This window comes from Elephas maximus, chromosome 2 (genome assembly GCF_024166365.1).
Source record: "Elephas maximus indicus isolate mEleMax1 chromosome 2, mEleMax1 primary haplotype, whole genome shotgun sequence".
In the NCBI taxonomy this organism is placed as follows: Eukaryota; Metazoa; Chordata; class Mammalia; order Proboscidea; family Elephantidae; genus Elephas; species Elephas maximus.
This window is the reverse complement of record NC_064820.1, coordinates 196,637,995-196,656,216: the sequence shown is the minus strand read 5'-3', so window position 1 is coordinate 196,656,216 and position 18,222 is coordinate 196,637,995. Positions and strand designations below refer to the sequence as shown.

The 18,222-nt window shown below is 56.9% G+C and overlaps 2 protein-coding genes across 2 annotated transcripts; both read right to left on the bottom strand.

Annotated features, from left to right (window-relative positions):
• Positions 1-1,293: 1,293 nt before the first annotated feature.
• TSPAN17 (tetraspanin 17) lies at positions 1,294-12,138 on the bottom strand. The gene is made up of 9 exons (XM_049874380.1): positions 11,882-12,138; positions 8,426-8,476; positions 8,185-8,331; positions 6,428-6,598; positions 5,146-5,271; positions 4,290-4,337; positions 3,637-3,753; positions 3,476-3,537; positions 1,294-2,885 (listed from the first exon to the last, which is right to left on the bottom strand). The coding sequence occupies exons 1-9, from the start codon at positions 11,966-11,968 to the stop codon at positions 2,849-2,851; spliced, it is 846 nt and encodes a 281-aa protein (XP_049730337.1). The 5' UTR covers positions 11,969-12,138; the 3' UTR covers positions 1,294-2,848.
• A 1,693-nt stretch (positions 12,139-13,831) lies between these two features.
• Positions 13,832-17,760, bottom strand: EIF4E1B (eukaryotic translation initiation factor 4E family member 1B). The gene is made up of 8 exons (XM_049869026.1): positions 17,671-17,760; positions 17,504-17,563; positions 17,165-17,370; positions 16,762-16,857; positions 15,375-15,438; positions 14,537-14,650; positions 14,271-14,410; positions 13,832-13,937 (listed from the first exon to the last, which is right to left on the bottom strand). The coding sequence occupies exons 1-8, from the start codon at positions 17,758-17,760 to the stop codon at positions 13,832-13,834; spliced, it is 876 nt and encodes a 291-aa protein (XP_049724983.1).
• Between the last annotated feature and the right edge of the window lie 462 nt (positions 17,761-18,222).

Below are 18,222 nucleotides of genomic sequence, written 5' to 3'. Positions count from 1 at the left end.
GCTGATGGTGGTGTGGTACCCCTCTCCGGGTTAGGCAAGGCAGGCCCAAGTCCCCCAGGCTGCCAGACAATGACCATCCCCATCACTACCAATATGCACCCCACCCTGACAGGGTAGGAAGGTGGCTTTGGTCTGCATGGCCAGGGACCGTCCTACAGGGATAGACAAGAGGCAGCCTTCCATGCTTGCTTGTTTCTACTCGAGAGGCTGTGCCTCTGGGCAAGAGCTCCTTGGGCAAGGAAAAGGGCTGCTCCAAGCTCTATCTTGGGGACAAGAAATTTGTCTCTCACCAGCCTGAAATCCCACCTAGCAGTGACCAGGTGCCTGTCACTACGCACATGTCATATCACTAGCAGCGTTTCCCGTCTGCCTCCAACGAGGTAGAGCTACCTCAGACCCTGGCCTCCACCCACGCCTACCTGCATGGATGACAGTGGGTGGGGGGCGAGTGGACAAACGGATACACGAGTGTAGAGGTGGGTGGACAGATGGATAGGTAGGTGTGTGGGTGGATGGATGGATGAGTGGGTATGATAAGCAGATGCCCTATAGCAGAATCGAGCCTTGGAGAACTATGCCGGTCCCTGGCCAGTTCATGACCACTTCTACCAGGTCATTCTCCTCCCACCTTATCAATCAATTCAGGCTAGGTTTCTAAACATACACAGGTTGGACCACTTCCCTCTGTCCCCAGGCCTCTGCTCCTCACCCACTCCCACCTCTCCAGCCACCACCACCCCCCACGCCAAGCTCTCCGACTTGTGGTCTCTATAGCTCTGGTACCAAAACCTAGAACACTGCTCCCCAAGAGCTTCCCCGATGAGGTATCCTCTCCCCTCACACCTCCATCAAGGGGCCCTTCTCCCAGGTGCCCAGGCCCCTAGCCTTTCACTCCTACTTTCTTCATAGCACACCTTACTAATGAAAATGCTTGTTTGTCTACTTGTCTGTCTGCCTGCCCCACCAGGATGCAAGCTCTGGGAGGGCACAGACCATTGCCCCCCTCCCATATCCTGAGCATCTAGGCACGTGCTCAACTCTTGCTTGGGGAAGGAATGTTTCATTACTGCCCCGTATTGGCTGATAGTCTGCATGTTAAAGTCTCATCCTGATGCTGCAGAAAAACTCCAGCAAGAGGGGCCCAGTCTGTGCACCCCTCCCAGCTGTGTGCTCTGGGTAGCTTCCCTCCCTTCTCTGAACAAGAATCTTCACCTCACTAGGGTGGGTGCAGGCAGCTTGAGGCAGACAATGAAAGTGAAAGCATTTGACATAACAGAGAGCCAGACACACACCCGATGTTTCCACCTGCATTTATTGTAGCATGTATACACCACTGTGGCCAGCGCCTACCAGGGCTTCCAGGACCCTCACCAGCCTGCACCGGGAACCCCAGTCACGCTCCCCTCCCTATCCACCTGGCAGCAACCTCCAGTACCCCTCAACTGCAGAGCAGCTGGAGCCCTAGTCAGTGGCTGTCCCAGAGGGATCCACAGTGATGCCCGGGCCAAAGCTAGCCCCCACACATTTTGTTTGGCTTGCCGTTTGTTTTTAATTAGTTGCCAACATTTTAAAATGAGGATATTTCACATAAAAATCTGGGTTTCTGGCTTCTCCAGATTTCTGACAGGAGGCCTGCACTCCTACATTACAGCAATTAAATAAAACTGAACAGCAGCCACCAACTCCAGATGGGGAGGTGCTTCGACTTATAGTCCCCACCACTGCCTATTGTCTCCCAAGGCCAGATGCCATTATCGACTCAATCGTGCAAATGTTTGTCTTATCACAGAGCAATGTCTTTCTGTTAGGTCTTTATTAATAGTGAAGAGTCAAAGTTGCACTGCCAACAAAGGCCTGCTTCATCCACTTATACAGCCCACCTGGCCCCGAAGGCATCTGAGTTGGGGACCTGCGAACCAGCCCAACCTCCCCTTTCATCCACAGCCCAGGGCATACACACACCCCTTCAGGCAGCTGAGAGCAGAAGCTAGAATTCCCAAGTCTGAGCCAGTTTGCACCTTCAGTAGTCTTGAAAAGCCCTGAGCCCGAAGTGCTTTTAGTAAAAAAAAAGCAGGGTGAATATCGGCACATGGCTCTGCTGGAGTGAGGTTGCAGGAGCAAAACAGCCAGACCCAGGAACGTTGTGCTGGGGCACCCTCTGGTGGGGATGAGGCAGCTCTGCAGCGCTTGATTCTCCCTGGATCCCAAGTGAGCCTAGGAATCTACCCTTCAAGCCCCCAAACCAGGCTCCCTCCAACCCCACGGGTGCCAAGCCCTAGGCTGCCAGCTACTTCCTTTGAAAAATCCTGACCCCCATCTCACCCTCTGCTGATCTCCTAGGCACTCTGGCACCTGTCTCAGCACCCAGCAGGGCTGAGTGAGCCCCTCCCAGGCTCTTCAGGGCAGGGTCCAGCCTCTCTTTTGTCTGCATTCCTTGCTTTGCCCCCAGGCCAGGCCCACAACAGTCTTGCAGTATTGCAGGGAATACCCCTGCAGAGCTGAGGGGTGCCAACTTACCGCTTGCAAGGGGCAGGCAAGCCACTTAAGGAGCAGAATGGGGCAGGCAGGGTCCCCAGTGGATGGGGTCACACATGTTCTAGGGATACTACCCCTGAAGAACCCATGTGGCCAGATGGTCATGCTCTCCAGGAAGCCGGGAATCTGGACTTTATGTGAAACACACTGATTTTTAAAGGTCAGCTCAAACGTATAAGTTATCCAGGCCAAAGAAAACAGGTGGGCAGAGGGGGTTGGGTCAGGGGCCCCAGCCAGAAAGCTCCGCAGAGGCCATACCGCCGACGGGACCTCTGAGATGGTGGGCGCAAGCCAGTGGTTTTCAAAGTTTTGTTTATTTGAGGAGTTTGTAGCCATCGTCGCGTTTGATCCTGAGAGGCAAGCAAAGAGAGAAATTTCTTGGACCCATTTTAGAGTCTGGGACACTGAGGCCACAGTGTGCTACTGACAGGCTTAAGGTCACAGCCAGTACAGAAGTGAGCTCTGAAGTTGCATGAGGTGAGGTCTTGGGCAAGAGCAGGCCCCCTGGCCTGCCCCACGCAGCCATGCACAGAAGTGTCCCCGCCTGGGTCGGGGGACACAGGCAGAACCCCCACCTCCCCAGCAGCACCCTCCTACCCGACCTGGCCTGGACTCCAGTAGCTGTGCCCTTCCTAGTCCCGTAGAGAGCCCACCAGCCCAATGACAGCCCAGATGGTGGCTCCCCTATGCACGCCCACCCGCCCACACCTCTCATGCACACAGAGCTCCAGACACCCAGCCCAGCCAGGCCTGGCCTGGCCTAGGCAGCTTTCTCCATGGGCGAACAGCACCCCACACCCATGGATCCCACAGGGAGCTCAGGTCCCGACAGAAACATCTCCTGCAGCCTTGCCCATCATGGGCACAGTAGAGGGGGTCTGGGGGTCCCCACCAGAGGCCTGGGCCAAGTGGGTAGCCGTGGCCAACATGGCGGCCTCACCAGTTGGCCCTCACTGCCTTGATGTCACTCACGAGGTTCTGGGCCAAGCAAATGCCAAAGATCTGTAAGACAGAGGGCAGGTGATGAACAGGCTGCCACAGGGCCAAGTGGCCCAGGGCAAGGCGGAGGTAGGGTAGGCGATGTGGAGGCTGTGGCAGTACCTGGAGGAGGGCAATTCCCACAAAGACCCCGGCCACAACGATCAGGTTGTCCTGCAGCCACTTCTCAAACTGGCCCACGCAGCCTTTGGTGTGGATGAAGCCCTGCTGCTCCAGCTCCTGGGGATACACAGGCACCATCTCAGACCTCGCTCTCCCTTCCCTCCTCTGACTTACTGCAGGGCCTATGCACGGCTGGCTCCTTCTCATCCTCGAGGTCTCCACCCAGCCATGCCCTTCTACAAGAGGCCCTCACTCCCAGCCCTATATTCTCATCACCCCTGAGGTTATTTTCTTCCAAGCATTTAGCTGAAACCATCACATAAATGATCCCATTCATGTTATCTATGAGCTTACTGTCTCTCTCTCTACTGGAATGTAACTCCCTGAGAGCAGGGGCTATGTCTGTCTGAATCAACATCAAAGACAATACTGGGCACACTGCAGGGCTCAACAGAGAGCTGGGATGAGCAAACCCACCTGTGCCCCTGCCTGTGCGCCCCTCACACCTGGCAGTGCCAAGCCCTGGAGGCTTGGATGGGCCCCTGGGTCTCAGCACTCCTCCCCACAGAAGCCTGAGGCCTTTCAGAGGTGCTTCCAGGAGCCCCTGTTCCCACCCCAGTGCCAACGTGCTCCCTACCCTCCTCCCCCCTCACCAGTTTGAGCCGGACGTCGTAGCCACACTGGGTGTTGAGAACATCCTCCTAAGGAGAAACAGGCCAGTGAGCGACTCATAAGCGGGGACCCCTCAGGGACCTTGGTACCATGCACCCCAAGTTCCTCCTACTCAGGAGAACAAATGGAGCCACAGATTCTGACCACCCACTGCTCTTAACGCAGCTTGCCGAGGCCCAGGCACCACTTTCCAGATGACAGGTTGCATGGCTGCAAATGCCAACTTGGAACCACTCCCATTCAGAAATCTTGCCTGTGGTGTTTGATGAGAATGGGAACCCAGCCCTCGTGTCCCAGACAAACAGCAACTGGAGGGATATCACTGAGAATGTCTGCCCTGAAAAGAGCCATAAAGAAAGCCACCTCTCCACTCTGGCATGGCAGCCCAAAGGGGCATGGGTACTCCTGTCACACACCCCCACAGCTGAGGCAGCAAGGCCCGCTCCCAGTGCCCAGACAGCTTCAGACCTGGCCAGGTGCAGACGCTGCCTGGAGCTACATTTAGCTGAATACCCAGGGCAGAACTGTGTAGCCAGCCCACAGGGTACACGGAACCCTCTGGGCCAGTCCCTGTCCCTTGGGGTCCTGCAATTTCAATCTCATACAACTAAAGAGACGCCTTTTGCTAAAACAGGAAAGCAGCCCCAACACCAGCAGGCCTGAGCCACTACCTGCAGACACAGGCTTACCAGCCTGGCAGGAACACCCCATATAAAATCACCTTCCGAAAGCGTATGGTCCAGAGCAGGGTGGAGCCAAGCAGAGCCCTGGCGGTGGTTTCCAGACTGGGACAGTGTACTGAGAGGCCCTCACCCACCCCCATGCCAGCCCACTCACCGCAGGGTCTCTGACACAGCAGGAGAAGGGCACCCCGCAGCGCTCCCGGCTTGGATTCAAGTCAGTGCAGTTGAAGTAGATATTGAGGTTCCAGTCGTTGGGCCCTCGGGCTCCGCAGCAAGACCACTAGGGGGTTTGGGGGAAAACCCCAGGTAAGCCAGGCCTGCGGCCAGCAGCCATTCCTCCTCCCAGGAGCCTCATCCTGTTCAGAGACAGGCCCAGGCTGCAGGAAGACAAGGTCTACCCGCCCCCAGAGCAGACAGGCCAGGCCTGAGTCCAGAGGGTCAGAGAGAGAAGGCAAGAGCTCTAGGCTTCTGCCCAGTTGGTGGGGTGAGCAGGGTGCTGGGAAGGTGTCCTGAGTTGGTCCCCTAGTCCCAGAGGTGGAAGGGGGGTGTGAGGATGCTGGTCCTGAGTTGGAGGAGGGATGCAGGATGATAGCCGGGCCCTGGGCTACATGTGGGGACAGGATGACAATGTGCGGTATGGACTGGGGATGGTTACTGGGGTGTGGGAGGAAGGGGTGGGCAGGCTTCCCCTCCTCTCTCTGCACAGAAGAGGAGAAACGTCTCCAGAATCTCTGGTGAGAGCGCAGAAGAGACCAGCATAGCTCAGGGTTGAGTCCACTCCCCATCCCCACAGGGCTTGGCCAGTGCTAGCCCGCCGGCCCCTCAGGGAGGCCCAGAGGAAGTCATATCCTCAGCCCAGCATCCTGTGGGTGAGGGGGTGTGAATGTGCATTTGGGGGTGTCTATAATCTAGTAAACTGTTCACTGACTGCGTCACAAGGGTTAGTTTGCAAGCTTTGTTTCTGTAAAGGGTCTCAAACTCTCAACGCATTCAGAGACCGAACAAACAATGTAAATGGGAGAAGAGGGCCAGCAGGTATAATAAAATACAGAGTGTAGGGGACAGTGGCAAACAGAAGAGCCCCTGTACCAGTCAAGGGGCAGCGGCAACACAGCCCCAGCCAATACTGTCAGCCCAGGGTTTAAGACAGGAAGAACTTTCCTCTGTTTAAGGGTGCTGTAAACCGTGGCCTGGGAGCTACCGGTCTGGAGCCTCTGGCTCCTGTTTCCCACCTCTGTGTCCCTGCAGATCTGGGCACACCCAGGGATCACCAGAGGCTGGCTCCTTCTCACAGGGGGGCTCTGGCTCTCTCCCCAGGGACTGGCCTGGCCGAGTGGTTGGGGAGTGGTCCCAGCTCAATGGGCAGTGAGGGAGTCCCTCACTCATAGGCAATCAGGCACCTCCTGTGTGTGGCCCAGGCTGGACCCTGGACTCACGTATTCCTGAGCAAAGTCAATGAGGTTTTGGAGGTCAATGTCATCCCGGTAGGCCTTAACGTTGTTGTTGATGAAGAGGTTAAGCTGGTCTCGAATCCAGTCCTTGAAGACAAAGGCCAGGATCCCTGTCGCCAGCTCCAGGAAGAAGATGAGGCCGAGGAACACAGAGAACTGGAGTGGGGCATAGAGGCAGGTGGGGATGGAGGTCAGATAACCCCTTAGGACCTGGGGGGTCATGGGGCAGAGCTCCATCTCACCCCAAGACAGGCCCAGAGTCCCCACCTACTTTTATTTTCGTACTGCTTTATGATAGTGTAATGGCAGCACTGTCCTTACCTACCCTTCCATTCCCCTTCCTCTGATCAACACACCTGTTTTCTTGAAGCAACCACCCTCTGCACGTACCTTCTTCAATTCACAAGGTTCTAAGGTGGCAACTCCCCACCCCCACCCCAGATATAGAACTAAGCGAGTGTCAGTCCACCAATCAGAGCACTGCCTTTCCCAGGCCACAGCATTAGTCCAGAGATAGCCAATCAGAGCTAAGGAGACTCAACTGAAGGACTTTGGCAGAAGAGTTGGGGAGAGAGCCCTGGCTTCCAGGAGGGGTTTCCAGGGAAACAGGATAAAGCCAGCACCTGCTGGTAGGCATTCTCCCACCATGTGGGGGATGGAGCCAACCCAGAGGGGCCCAAAACAAAAAAAAACCAAACCCAGTGCCATCCAGTTGATTCCTACTCATAGCGACCCTATAGGACAGAGTAGAACTGCCCCATAGAGTTTCCAAGGAGCACCTGGAGGATTCAAGCTGCCGACCCTTTGGTTAGCAGCCGTAGCACTTAGCCACTACGCCACCTGGGTTTCCCCAGAGGGGCCCAGAGCTGAGAAACAGAGAGACCAGTTCTCGTGATACTGTGGGCTCCTGGATTCAAACGTGCCTGCAGCCAGAACCATCCAGTTGCCATCAGTCAACCTGACTCATGGCAACTCCACATCTGTCAAGTGTAGAACTGTGCTCCATGGAGTTTTCAATGGCTGGTTTTTTGGAAGTAGATCACCAGGCCTTTCTCCTAAGGTGCCTCTGTGTGGACTTGAACCTCCAACCTTTTGGTTAGCAGTGGAATATGTTAACTGTTTGCACCACTCAGGGACTCCACGGCCAGAATACCCCTGAGTTTTTCATTACAGGAGTCAATGAACACCCTTTTTGCTTAGACCATTGGGTTTCAGTCATTTATAACAGGAAGAATCCTAATAAATATAAACCAAAAACCAAACCCAGTGCCGTCGAGTCGACTCCGACTCATAGCGACCCTATAGGACAGAGTAGAACTGCCTGATAGAGTTTCCAAGGAGTGCCTGGAGGATCTGAACTGCCAACCCTTTGGTTAGCAGCTGTAGCATTTAGCCACTACACCACCAGGGTCTCCCCTAATAAATATAGGTAATATGAATAATTATCATGCTAATAAAACCCAGAAAACCCAAATCCACTGCCATCAAGTCAATTTCGACTCACAGAGACCCTGTAGGACAGAGTAGAACTGCCCCATAGGGTTTCCAAGGCTGTAAATCCTTACAGAAGCAGACTGCCGTGTCTTTCTCCAGGACAGCAGCTGACCTCTCGGCTAGCAGCCGAGCACTTAACCACTGTGCCACCAGGGCTCCTATTATTCTATAACATAATAATAAAGGTATTCAGTCATAAGCAGGGACAGGGTGGGAGGAGGCTAGGTTCCCGCAGCAGCCACACTCACAAACTTTAGCAGGAATGTGTTCTCCCGGAGGGCCCCGATGCAGCCGGCAAAGCCCAACACTGACATGACGCCTCCAACCACCACGAACAGCCACACAGGGTCCAGGCCCCCCAGATCCGTCAGCGCCGAGATGTTGGAGAGCACGCCCTGGGCCAGGGGAGCAGAGACAGATGTGGGGAGCTGGCCCTCCCACCTCGTGGACCCACGGCCAAGCCCCCACCACTGAACCCCACCACCTTACCTTCTCTCCCCAGGCCCAGAGGCCAATGGCCAGGAACAGGGCTCCCAGCACCTATAAGAGCGGCAGAGAGGAGCTTAGGGCTGAGTCCAAGCACCAGGGCCCTAGTTCCTCCTCTCCCCACTCATGGCAGAGCCTGCCTCCCAAGAAATTAGAACCAGCAAGAAGTCAGGTGGAGAGAGGCGAGGAGGAGAAAGGGTTGCTACAGGGATCCAGGATCTAATCTACCTTCCCAAGAACACATCTACTGCTTCTCCCCTACAGGATACAGCCTGGTGGGACTGGAACCAGGAGGGCCACCGCCCCCAGCCTCAGGACAGGCATGTGGACCATGCCCTTCCTTAGAACTCAAAAACTGGAGCAGAGGGCCACCAGGACACTCCCACCAAGTAGCAGCATCCCGAACCTCTGCTCCCAGCACAGACCCCTGCCAGGGCTCCCAGCTCCCAGCCTCCCCTTGGCCCCTTCCCAAAACCACCCCTCCAGCTGCCAAGCAACCCTATGCCAGCCTCCACCCTGTCCCACCATCTTTCCAAAAACTTCCCTTTAACCTCCATTGCCAGAGATGGGTTTGTAGCTCACAAGCAAAGACCCTGAGTGTCTTGATGCAGGACAGGATCAGTCCTCAAAAGCATCTGACCACAGCTCTGCCTGGGCCTCCTGAACCCCAGCCACAGGCTTCCCACTTGGGCAGCCCTTGAGCACCCGCCTCCCTGTCCTCTTGTCCTTCCAACTACCCTGCCTTAATTCCTTGCTGGAAGAGCCTGGGTGTCAAGGCTGGCTCCCCTTTTTGTGCCTGACCCTGGACAGGGCCCAGGAGTCTAGTCTCGGAGAGGCTCTCTCCGGCCCACGGCCAGCTGCCCAGGGCCATGACCCACCTCCTCAGACCTCCCCACCCACCTGTTTCCTCTACTGGTTCCTTCCTCTCATTTAATCACTTCCGTTCCCTGAACCTGGCACCCTTTCTCTGGAAACAGCTCCCCTCTCCTCCCTTCCCCTCCCCTAGGGTGGGCCTGGCAGCATGAAATTCAAACATCACTTCTCCTGTCCCATCCCACTTGATCTCCCCACAGCCCTTAGACAGGTGACCACTGTCCCCTACCTGAACTCCCTCCTTCTGCTGCTCCTTCTCAGCCTCCTTCCCAGAAGGCTCACCTTCACCTGCCCAGGGCAGGTGGCTGTCCCCTCCCCTCACCCCACCCTGGGCTCCAACCTCAGTCCACTTTCCTTCTCTCCTCCTCCTCACAACTCACCTTTGTTTTCCATCCCACTGTGACACTGGCCTCTCTGGGATCTCCACCCTAACCTCTTCCTGGCTCCAGACCCCTATGTCCACCTGCCTGCTGGGGATACCTCCCTGTCCCAGACACCATTCCGCATGCTGGGAACACAGCAGCCACTAGGAGACAAGCTTTCAGACCTCAGGTGGCTTACACTGCAGCAGGGCAAACTGACAGTGAGCAAGAAAACGATTTCAGATGCCAACAAGTCTTTCAAATAAAATAGGGTGATGTATGGGGAGTGACTAGGATGATGGGGGTGCTACAGAGGGTAGAGGGGGTGGTAGAGAAGGCTGTGGCATTTTAGCTGAGGTGTGGATGATGCGAAGGCACAGCTGGGAGAAAAGAGTTCCAGGTGGAGAGGCCAGGAAAGGCCCTGAGGCAAGACCAGGTGTGGTGGTGCAAGGGACAAAACAAGGGCAGCCAGGGCTGGTTTCAGTTGGCCCAGAGCAGCCTTCCACAGGGCTCCCGGGGGGCGGGGGGCAGGGGGCAGGGGGTGGGGGGCGGGGGAAGGGGGCATTCAAGGAGTCTGGACTGTATTCTAGGAGCACCAGGAAATTCCTGGGATGTTCTGAGCGGGGCAACACCTGTGTTTACAATGAAAAAAAAAAATCTCTGGGCCTGTTTTACAGGGACCTCCTTTGAGCCACCTCGATCCAAACCTAACACCCCCCCAGGAGCCTTCCTCAACTTTCCCCTCCCACCACCCCAGCTTTGCTCCAGCCCCCGTCTCCCTGGGCTCCCCAGCTCCCGACCCTGCCACTCACCCACCCTCCCCAAGGCAGCTGGACAGGTCTGCCCCTAATACAAAAGCTAAATCAGACCCACTGCTCCTGTACTAAAACCCTACCCATTAAAACCCACCTACCCCAGCACCCAGTGTTTCATGCTCTGGCTCCCCACTCTCACCCAGGGTCCCAAGAACAAGCCTGGATCTCTCCTGCCTGACCATTCGTACTGGGGGCTCCTTCTGCTCAACGCCCTGCCTCCACCTCCACCCACCACCCACTCAGCTGTCCCCTGGCTCTGCACTTAAAGGCTGTGTGACCCTAGGTAAACGACTTAACCTCTCTGTATCTGTTTCCCCATCTGTAAAATGGAGACAGTAATATGTAGTTATGAACATACAGTATATTAGAATTCATTACTTATCCTGCCTAACAACCCTGAGGAGCAGGCTGTATTACAGGCCCCTCCCAGGCAGGGAAGCTGAGGCCCAGAGAGGCAGTTCTCACAGCAGCAAGTAATCCACCTAGGCCTCCTGACTTCCTCTCTAGCTTTCTGCACAAAGCCCACACACCCTGGTGAGCTGAGCACTACTGAGGCCCAAGGACACACTACATGGGTGACAGCTTGGGCAGCATGTAGGCGGAGGGCAGTGCCACTGAGCTAGCTGAAGAGAACTGAAAGGGTCTCGCATCCTGATCATGGCTGGGGGCGAAGGGACTGCAGAGGCGGCAGCCTCGGCAGAGATGGGATGGAGGAGGGGAGGGAAGATGACTTGGCAGGACCCTGGGACACAGATGCTATCCTGGGAGGGGCACCAACAGCTCCCTTCTCCGGACAGGGGCGCCCCGCCCTGGAGCCTCGGTTTGATCAGCTGTGGCGTGTTCCCCAGGGCCAATTCGGTTCCCCAGGGGCAGCTCCCGGGCTCTCAACAGGGGAGACTCCCTCCGCCCAGGCGGAGGCCTCGGGTTGTTGCCCCTCTCAGCCAGTAGCCTCCAAAAAGCCGGGTGGGAAGGGAGGGCTTTGACCCACCCCCCTTGCTGGAAGCAGACGCGAGGCTTCAGGCCCTGGTGCTGGAGGAGCGAGAAGCCACCTTTCGCCGCACACCCTTCTCCCCACTGGCCAAGCCAGGGTAGCAGGCGAAGAGGGAGGCGATCCGCACAGCGTGCCCCTGGGCCGTCAAAGAAGCACCACCCCTTTCTCGGCTGGGCCTGGGAGGCTCCCCCCCACCCCACCCCACCCCATCCCACCCCAGGTGGCTGGGACCCACCCCCGGCAAACCAGGCCTTTCCGCATCTCTCTCGGTCTGTATCTTGGCTGAGGGCTGAGAGGGTGCGGGGACAGTGCCAACCCCTAAGCTCTTGCAGGAGGAAGTGGTCTCCTCCCGGTGGGGAACTGCACCTCCTCCTCCCGCCACCCCTAGCGCAGGGCCCGGCGCCGACCCCGCGCTCACCCAGAAGACGATGTTGAAGCCAAACAGGAAGTATTTCCCGCAGCAGCCGACCTCGGGTTCCTGGAAGTGTTGGTGCTTGCCGGGCATGGTGAGCGGCCGCCCTTCGGCGCGGGAACCGGAGCCGGGCGCCGGGAGCCGGGCCCAGCCCTCCGCGGGCCGCCCTGGGCTAGAGCCGCCCCGGGCCTAGCCGGGCGGCTGCGGCTTCATGGCCACGGCCACACAGAACGCCGGCCCGGCTTCGCCCGCCCCGCAGGGACCGCCCCCGGCGGCGCTCGGGCCGCCCCGCCCCGAGCCTGGATCGGTCCCTCGGAGCCCTGCCTCGGAGCCCTGCCCCGCCCCCTAAGCCCAGGCCCCGCCCCCTACGCCCAGGCTCCGCCCCCGAGCTCGGCTCCGTTCCTCCTGAGCCTGGCCCCGCCCGGCAGCCCTGGTGCTCTCAGCCGGCCTGACTCCATCCACCCTGAGCTTCGCCCCCGGCCCCGCCCGGGAGCCTGACTCTGACCCAGGCGCAGGCCGCTACAGAGAGCTCCCCCAGCGTCCTCCGGGCACTCTCCGCTGGCGCATCCCTGTACCCACCGGAGCCTGCAAGTATGCAGGGCCCGCAGTAACCACAACCCCCGCAAGGCTCTGTCCCAGCTCCACCACAATCCCCGCCCTAGCTTGCGCAGCCCATCCCTCGGGAGGACGAGCTGCTGCTCGGATGAGGGTCTAGTGATCTGATTGTTTTCAACACGTGCAGTATATTTTATTACAGTGCAGTGGAGTCACACGTGAGTTTTCACTTAACGAAAACTCAGCTCTACTTATACCGGCTCAACCTCAGGCCCGAAGAGGACCTGAGTCTTGAGCGCAGCGCCTGCTGCTCCCTGCCCCTTCGGTTTTGCCAGGGGCTCATACCCCACCGCCTGGCTCAAACCCACTTGGTGACTGGGGCCTCCCAACCTTACTCCCCTACCCCATACCAGCCTATTCCTAATGGGCATCCTGGGGAGCTGGGGGGCTGACAGGACCCCCTGCAAGGCAAGGCAAGGACAGATCCAGCTTGGGAGCTGGGGGGCTGACAGGACCCCCTGCAAGGCAAGGCAAGGACAGATCCAGCTTCTGAATCTTGATTTAGAGCCTTTAAAAATAATTCCAACTTAGTTCAAAAGTGAATGTTTATTTAGAATAAGAACAGAAAAGGGCTTAAGCTTCATCTTCTAGCAGAACAATGACAAGGCCTGACCACCGCCCTCTCCTGGGCACAGGGACACTCACCCACCTCCACTTCAGCCAGGAACCCAAGGCACAACACTGACCACAGGTGAGGAAAGGGGAGGGGCCCTGTAGGGCTTTCTCCCTCCTCAGCTCCCCACCGGTCCCTCATGCGGTGTTCTGCCTCTAAGCCACCAGCTGCCTGTTTCCTGAAGCCGGCCCCATTCCAGGGACCCACCCACAGCTGGTGGAGGGGAAGTACAGGATCCATGGTGAGCTCTGAGGTTACAAATCTGAGAGGAGGCAACCTCTAAAGGTTCACTAAGAGGAGCAGCCCCACTTCAGTCCTCAGCGTAGCAGTTGCTATAAGCCCCTTTCCCCGAAATGGCAGAGTGGCCCTTCAAGTACGTGCTGGGCCTCCTTCCACACACCAACAACTTACCCTACCCCCGATGAAAAAAGGAAACCCAAATGTTCCCTCGATACTCCCTGCCCGCCCCCCCACCCCACTCTGTGCTTGACTCCAGGCAATGCTGGGTCCTCCCCTACAGAGCTCCCCTCACACTTGACCCCAACTCATGTTAAGGAGTGTTCATATTCCCTCCAGGACACGGGAAAAATCAGGCTTGTCTGGCCCCCAAATGGTGCCCAGGAGCAGCAGTGTAGACTGCCCTCCTCGACCACGTACACACACCACACACACATAGACACACACAGGCTTAGGTGGTGAAACTGAAATGCCAGTGGTGCAAGACCCTGTCACACCACAAACTTGTTCCTGGTGCTCTTGGTGGCTGTGTCTGCATGGGCCTGGTAACCAATAATGGCTTTTGCTGAGAGGCCCAGGTGTTGTTTGTAGACACGCCTGGGGATGAGGAGAGCAGAGGAAATGAGACTCAGGTGCTCTCCAGTTGACCATCTGGGCCTGTTCCTTTCCCCACTGAGCTCCACCCTGGTTCCAGCCACAGCCACTCCTGTTCTGTGTGTCTTACCCCAGGTGGAAACCCAAGATATGAGTCCTCAATCCAAAAGAAAGTTCTGCTAGGACTCATTTGAAAGCCACAGATCTGAAACCCCCTACCCACAGGAAGGGGACATGGAGAGTTCTGAAGGTCTCCCTTGCAAGCCAGGCCATCCTCCACCCTCCTTCTTCGCCGGAAGAGCCCCGCCCCCACCCTGTGCCAGCACTGCCCCTCACCCAATGTGCAGCACACTGGCCTGGTTCTCAGCCTCCTGCGTCCACACCGAGATCTTGTCCCCCTTGGTGCGGATGTTGACGACAGCCCCACACACCTCCCTGCTGTGTTCCTCAAAGCTCTCCCCTATCAGACACAGCAGCTGGGCCCAGGGAGAGGCAGAGTGAGCCTTCCCACTGGGGTAGAGAAACACCCCCCTCCCCACCATACCAGGCAGCACCAACCTCTTCCCTGGGCACCCCCCGCCCCATCCCAGCTCCCTACTTACTGTCTCCAGCCAGAGGAGGTCCAGCTTGCTGTGGCGCTGGTGCTTGGCAAGACTGACCAGCCAGCGGCCACCCCGTTTATTCCTGCTGTCTTCCCACATGGGCTGGATGCCATCCTGGGGGGCAAGGATGGCAAAGCAAATCCCTCTCTTTGTTCAAAGGGAAGTGGGGACCCAGAGATCTGGCTGACCTCTGCTCAGGCCCTGCACCAGCCCTTTCCACTGAAATAGGTAGGTTCTCATCTGTATCCCCTCTGTACAAGCAGGTTCCACCTCCAGCCACCCAGCCTACCAGCCCCTCCTCTGAGCTCCCACAGGAGGTCCTTGAGCTTCAATATGTCACTTTGTAGAGCCTGTGTGTGGGTTTACCACCCTCACTGAACCGAACAAGGGTCCAGATGGAGGTGGATTAAGCAAGCCCTCCCAGGTTTGGCTCCATGGCCCCCAAACCTAGCTGGGCACAAGTCACCTGTGGAAACTAAACACCGTGGCCAGCCCACTGCACACACCTGCTGGGACAGCCCCTCCAGGGATAGCCTGGCCATCAGCAAAGGGACGATTCTGGTATGCACCCCTAGCTAAGGGGCCAAACCAGAAACCCAGGCCACTTCCTGATCCCCCTTCTCCTCCCTCCTCCTCTTGCAGACTCTAAAACGATCTCCAGGCACAGCTGGGGCCTGTCCAAGAGTTTCTGTCTAACAGAGCAACCCTCCTACAATCAGAAATGACATCTCTGCTCCAGGGAGGTGTCCACGGCCCCCGCCACCCTGCGAGGGTGGAATGCAGAAGGGAAGAAGTAAACAGCCCCCTGCCCCTTTGGGGGGGGCAAGGCAGAGCTTACCTTGAACAGAGCGTAGTCACAGCCGGAAGAGAGCTTACTGGCCAGCTGGATATGACTGTACATCCTGGAGAGAGACACCCTCACACTGACAAGTGAGGCCTTTAGGGCCTGGTTCCAACTGGCCACATCCCCTCAACTCCTTATCAGATCCCACTGCTTTCCCCTGACCCTTTGGCCCTTTAGGCCTTTGCTCACACTGGCTCCCCTACCTGGAATTCCATCCCCACTTATCCAAACCCTCAAACCCCACTTTGTCTCTGGAGCCTCCCCTGACCCTCGAAGCCCAGTGAAGCCAGAGCCCCTGGATAGGTTTTTAGACTTAGGAGACCCTGGGTGGTGCAAATAGTTAATATGCTCGGCTACTAACAGAAAGGTTGGCTGTTGTCGAGTCTACCCAGAGGCACCTCGGAAGAAAGGCCTGGCAATCTACTTCTGAAAAATCAGCCATTAAAAATTCTATGAGCGCAGTTCTACTCTGACATACGTGGGGTTGCCAACTGGTTAGTTGGTTGGTTTGAAGTAGGGGCTTGGTTTCTGGTGCCCTCCAGCTGGGCTTGAAGGCCTTCCTGGAGCCTGGCCCTCCCTCCCTTCCTCTCCTAGGGTCTGCACACTTTTCAAATCCCCTTCCCACATCCCCCATAGGCACTCTGAGGCAGCCTAGTCCTCACTTTGCAGCTGAGACGGGCTCAGAGAGGGTAAGGAACTTATGCAGGGGCACAAAGCCAGGGAGTATATGGCACACAATCGGTCCCTGGCTTCTCCCACATCCCAGGCACTCACTCAGCCCCTAGAAGGCTTCAGGAGGGCTGTGCCCCAGCCTCAAGTCCCTGGACAAAACCCACTCAGCCCTAAACCAAAAGTAGTGACCCTATAGGACAGTAGAACTGCCCCATAGGGTTTCTGAGGCTGTAATCTTTACAAATTTTTTTTTAATCTTTACAAAAGCAGACTGCCACATCTTTCTCCTGTGGAGTGGCTGGTGGGTTTGAACCACCAACCTTTCGGTGAGCAGCCAAGTGCTTAACCACTGTACCACCAGGGCTCCTTACCTAGCCCCCTCCCCCAACAAAAAACAAATCAAACCTGTTGCCATCGAGTGGATTCCGACTCATAGCAACACTACAGGACTGAGTAGAAATGCCCCATAGGGTTTCCAAGGAGCAGCTGGTGGATTCATACTACCAACCTTTTGATTAACAGCCAAGCACTTAACCACTGCGCCACCAGGGCTCTCTCACCCAGCCCTAGCCCTCCACAAATGCTGACAGGCCTCAGGGAGGTCTGGGATATTGGGCTGATGCAGGAAGCAGCCCCTTGGAGGGTGGAGGCAGGGAGGATCCCCCGCTAAGAGCTCCTTTCTCCAGCTTCTAGAAGGGCAGACACTCACGCCCAGAAGTCCTCCACGGTGTCAAACTTGGTGACCAGATGCAAATTGTCCTGCCAGGCCCGGCTGAAGTCATTCTTAAAGAACCACAGAGCCCACCTGAAGGGAAAGATGGTCAGAAGGAAGCAGAGAACACCCATCTCAGTGCTGGGCTGGCAGGGGGGTGGCTCCACCTCAAGGACAAACTGGGAGATAGGATTTGAGATACAGGCCGTGAAGGTGAGTGAGGTCAGTTATCCTGAAGGGCAGGGGGGCAAGCAGGCTGGAGAACCCAGAATCTCAGCTAGGTTAAGGTTGGAAGGCTCACAGAGCCCGAGGCTTAAGCCAACCATGGCTGTTGGAGGATGAGGAACTTGGGCAGGGGGAGGAAGCAGTCCTCCAGGGGTACACAGGAGGCCTGTCTTACTTGTTCTGCAGGGGGTGCAATTCCAGCTCTACCTCTGCTGCCTCCACAGGGCCCTCATCACGGGCCTTCCTCCTCAGAGGCAGCAAAGCTGTGATGGAGTTTGGATCCCCCTTCTCTTCCACCAGCACCCCCACTGCTGCCTCCTCTTCCTCTTCCTCTTCCTCCCCCTTCACCCACTTTGGGATTCCACCTTCAGCCTCTCTTGCCTGACAAAGAATAATTATATATCTATATTAAGAAAGTTGTCAGTGCAAGCTATGAGCCCAGCTCCCCAGCTGTCCCCCCTTAGCCACCCCAGTCCGATCTGTTTCTCCAGAGGGGGCAGGCAGGTGGACTCACATGGCTGGTGGTTATCATGGTAGCCATGTTGCGCCTCAGGATCCACGGCCCCAGCACCCTCTAGGGGACCCCAGCTGCAGGTTTTTAACCCCCCAGCACCCTGCTGCCACGCCCTGCCTAGGGCAGGGAATGGGGAGGAGCCAGCATGGGTGGGGGAGGGGGCTTACACTATTCCTTCCATCGGCAAGCATTTTCGTGAGCGCCTTCTGCATGTAGGCCCAGAGCTGGGGATACAGCTGTGAGCAGGTAGGCTCCATGCCTGCCTACATGGCCCTGGCGCTCACTGGGGGTCAAGACACTAAGCTGAGAGTCAATGTTAAGGGTCTGCCGGTAGGGAAACAGCATCCCACCAAGGGTGTGAGGGTGGCCCCTGAATTTAATCAGGACTGCCCACATGGACCCTGACCTTGCTGTGGGTGCACGGCCAGGCAGACCTCCCACACCTGTCATCTTCTTTCCTTCTTTGCACTTTGCTGGCCATTCACCCCTCAACTTGGCCCCCCAATGTCATCTGGCACAGCCATTTGTCTTTGAGAGCATCATAGTTTTAAAATTGATTACTTGCTAACATTTAGAAGGTGCCCTAGTGGTTAAGTGCTCAGTTGCTAACCGAAAGGTCAGCGGTTCAAATCCAACAGTCACTCCTTGGAAACCCTATGGGGCAGTTCTACTCTGTCCTATAGGGTCACTATGAGTCGGAATTGACTCGACAGCAGCGG

Excerpts from the sequence above, each read along its gene's own strand:
- TSPAN17 (XM_049874380.1), bottom strand. The coding sequence starts at position 11,968 with ATGCCCGGCAAGCACCAACACTTCCAGGAACCCGAGGTCGGCTGCTGC. Across the intron at positions 8,332-8,425 it reads TCTGGGCCTGGGGAGAGAAG|GGCGTGCTCTCCAACATCTC; the intron begins GTAAGGTGGTGG and ends CCCCTGGCCCAG. Across the intron at positions 2,886-3,475 it reads AAGGCAGTGAGGGCCAACTG|GATCAAACGCGACGATGGCT; the intron begins GTGAGGCCGCCA and ends CTTGCCTCTCAG.
- EIF4E1B (XM_049869026.1), bottom strand. The coding sequence starts at position 17,760 with ATGGAGCCTACCTGCTCACAGCTGTATCCCCAGCTCTGGGCCTACATG. Across the intron at positions 16,858-17,164 it reads TTGCACCCCCTGCAGAACAA|GTGGGCTCTGTGGTTCTTTA; the intron begins GTAAGACAGGCC and ends CTTTCCCTTCAG. Across the intron at positions 15,439-16,761 it reads ACCGTGGAGGACTTCTGGGC|GATGTACAGTCATATCCAGC; the intron begins GTGAGTGTCTGC and ends GTCTCTCTCCAG.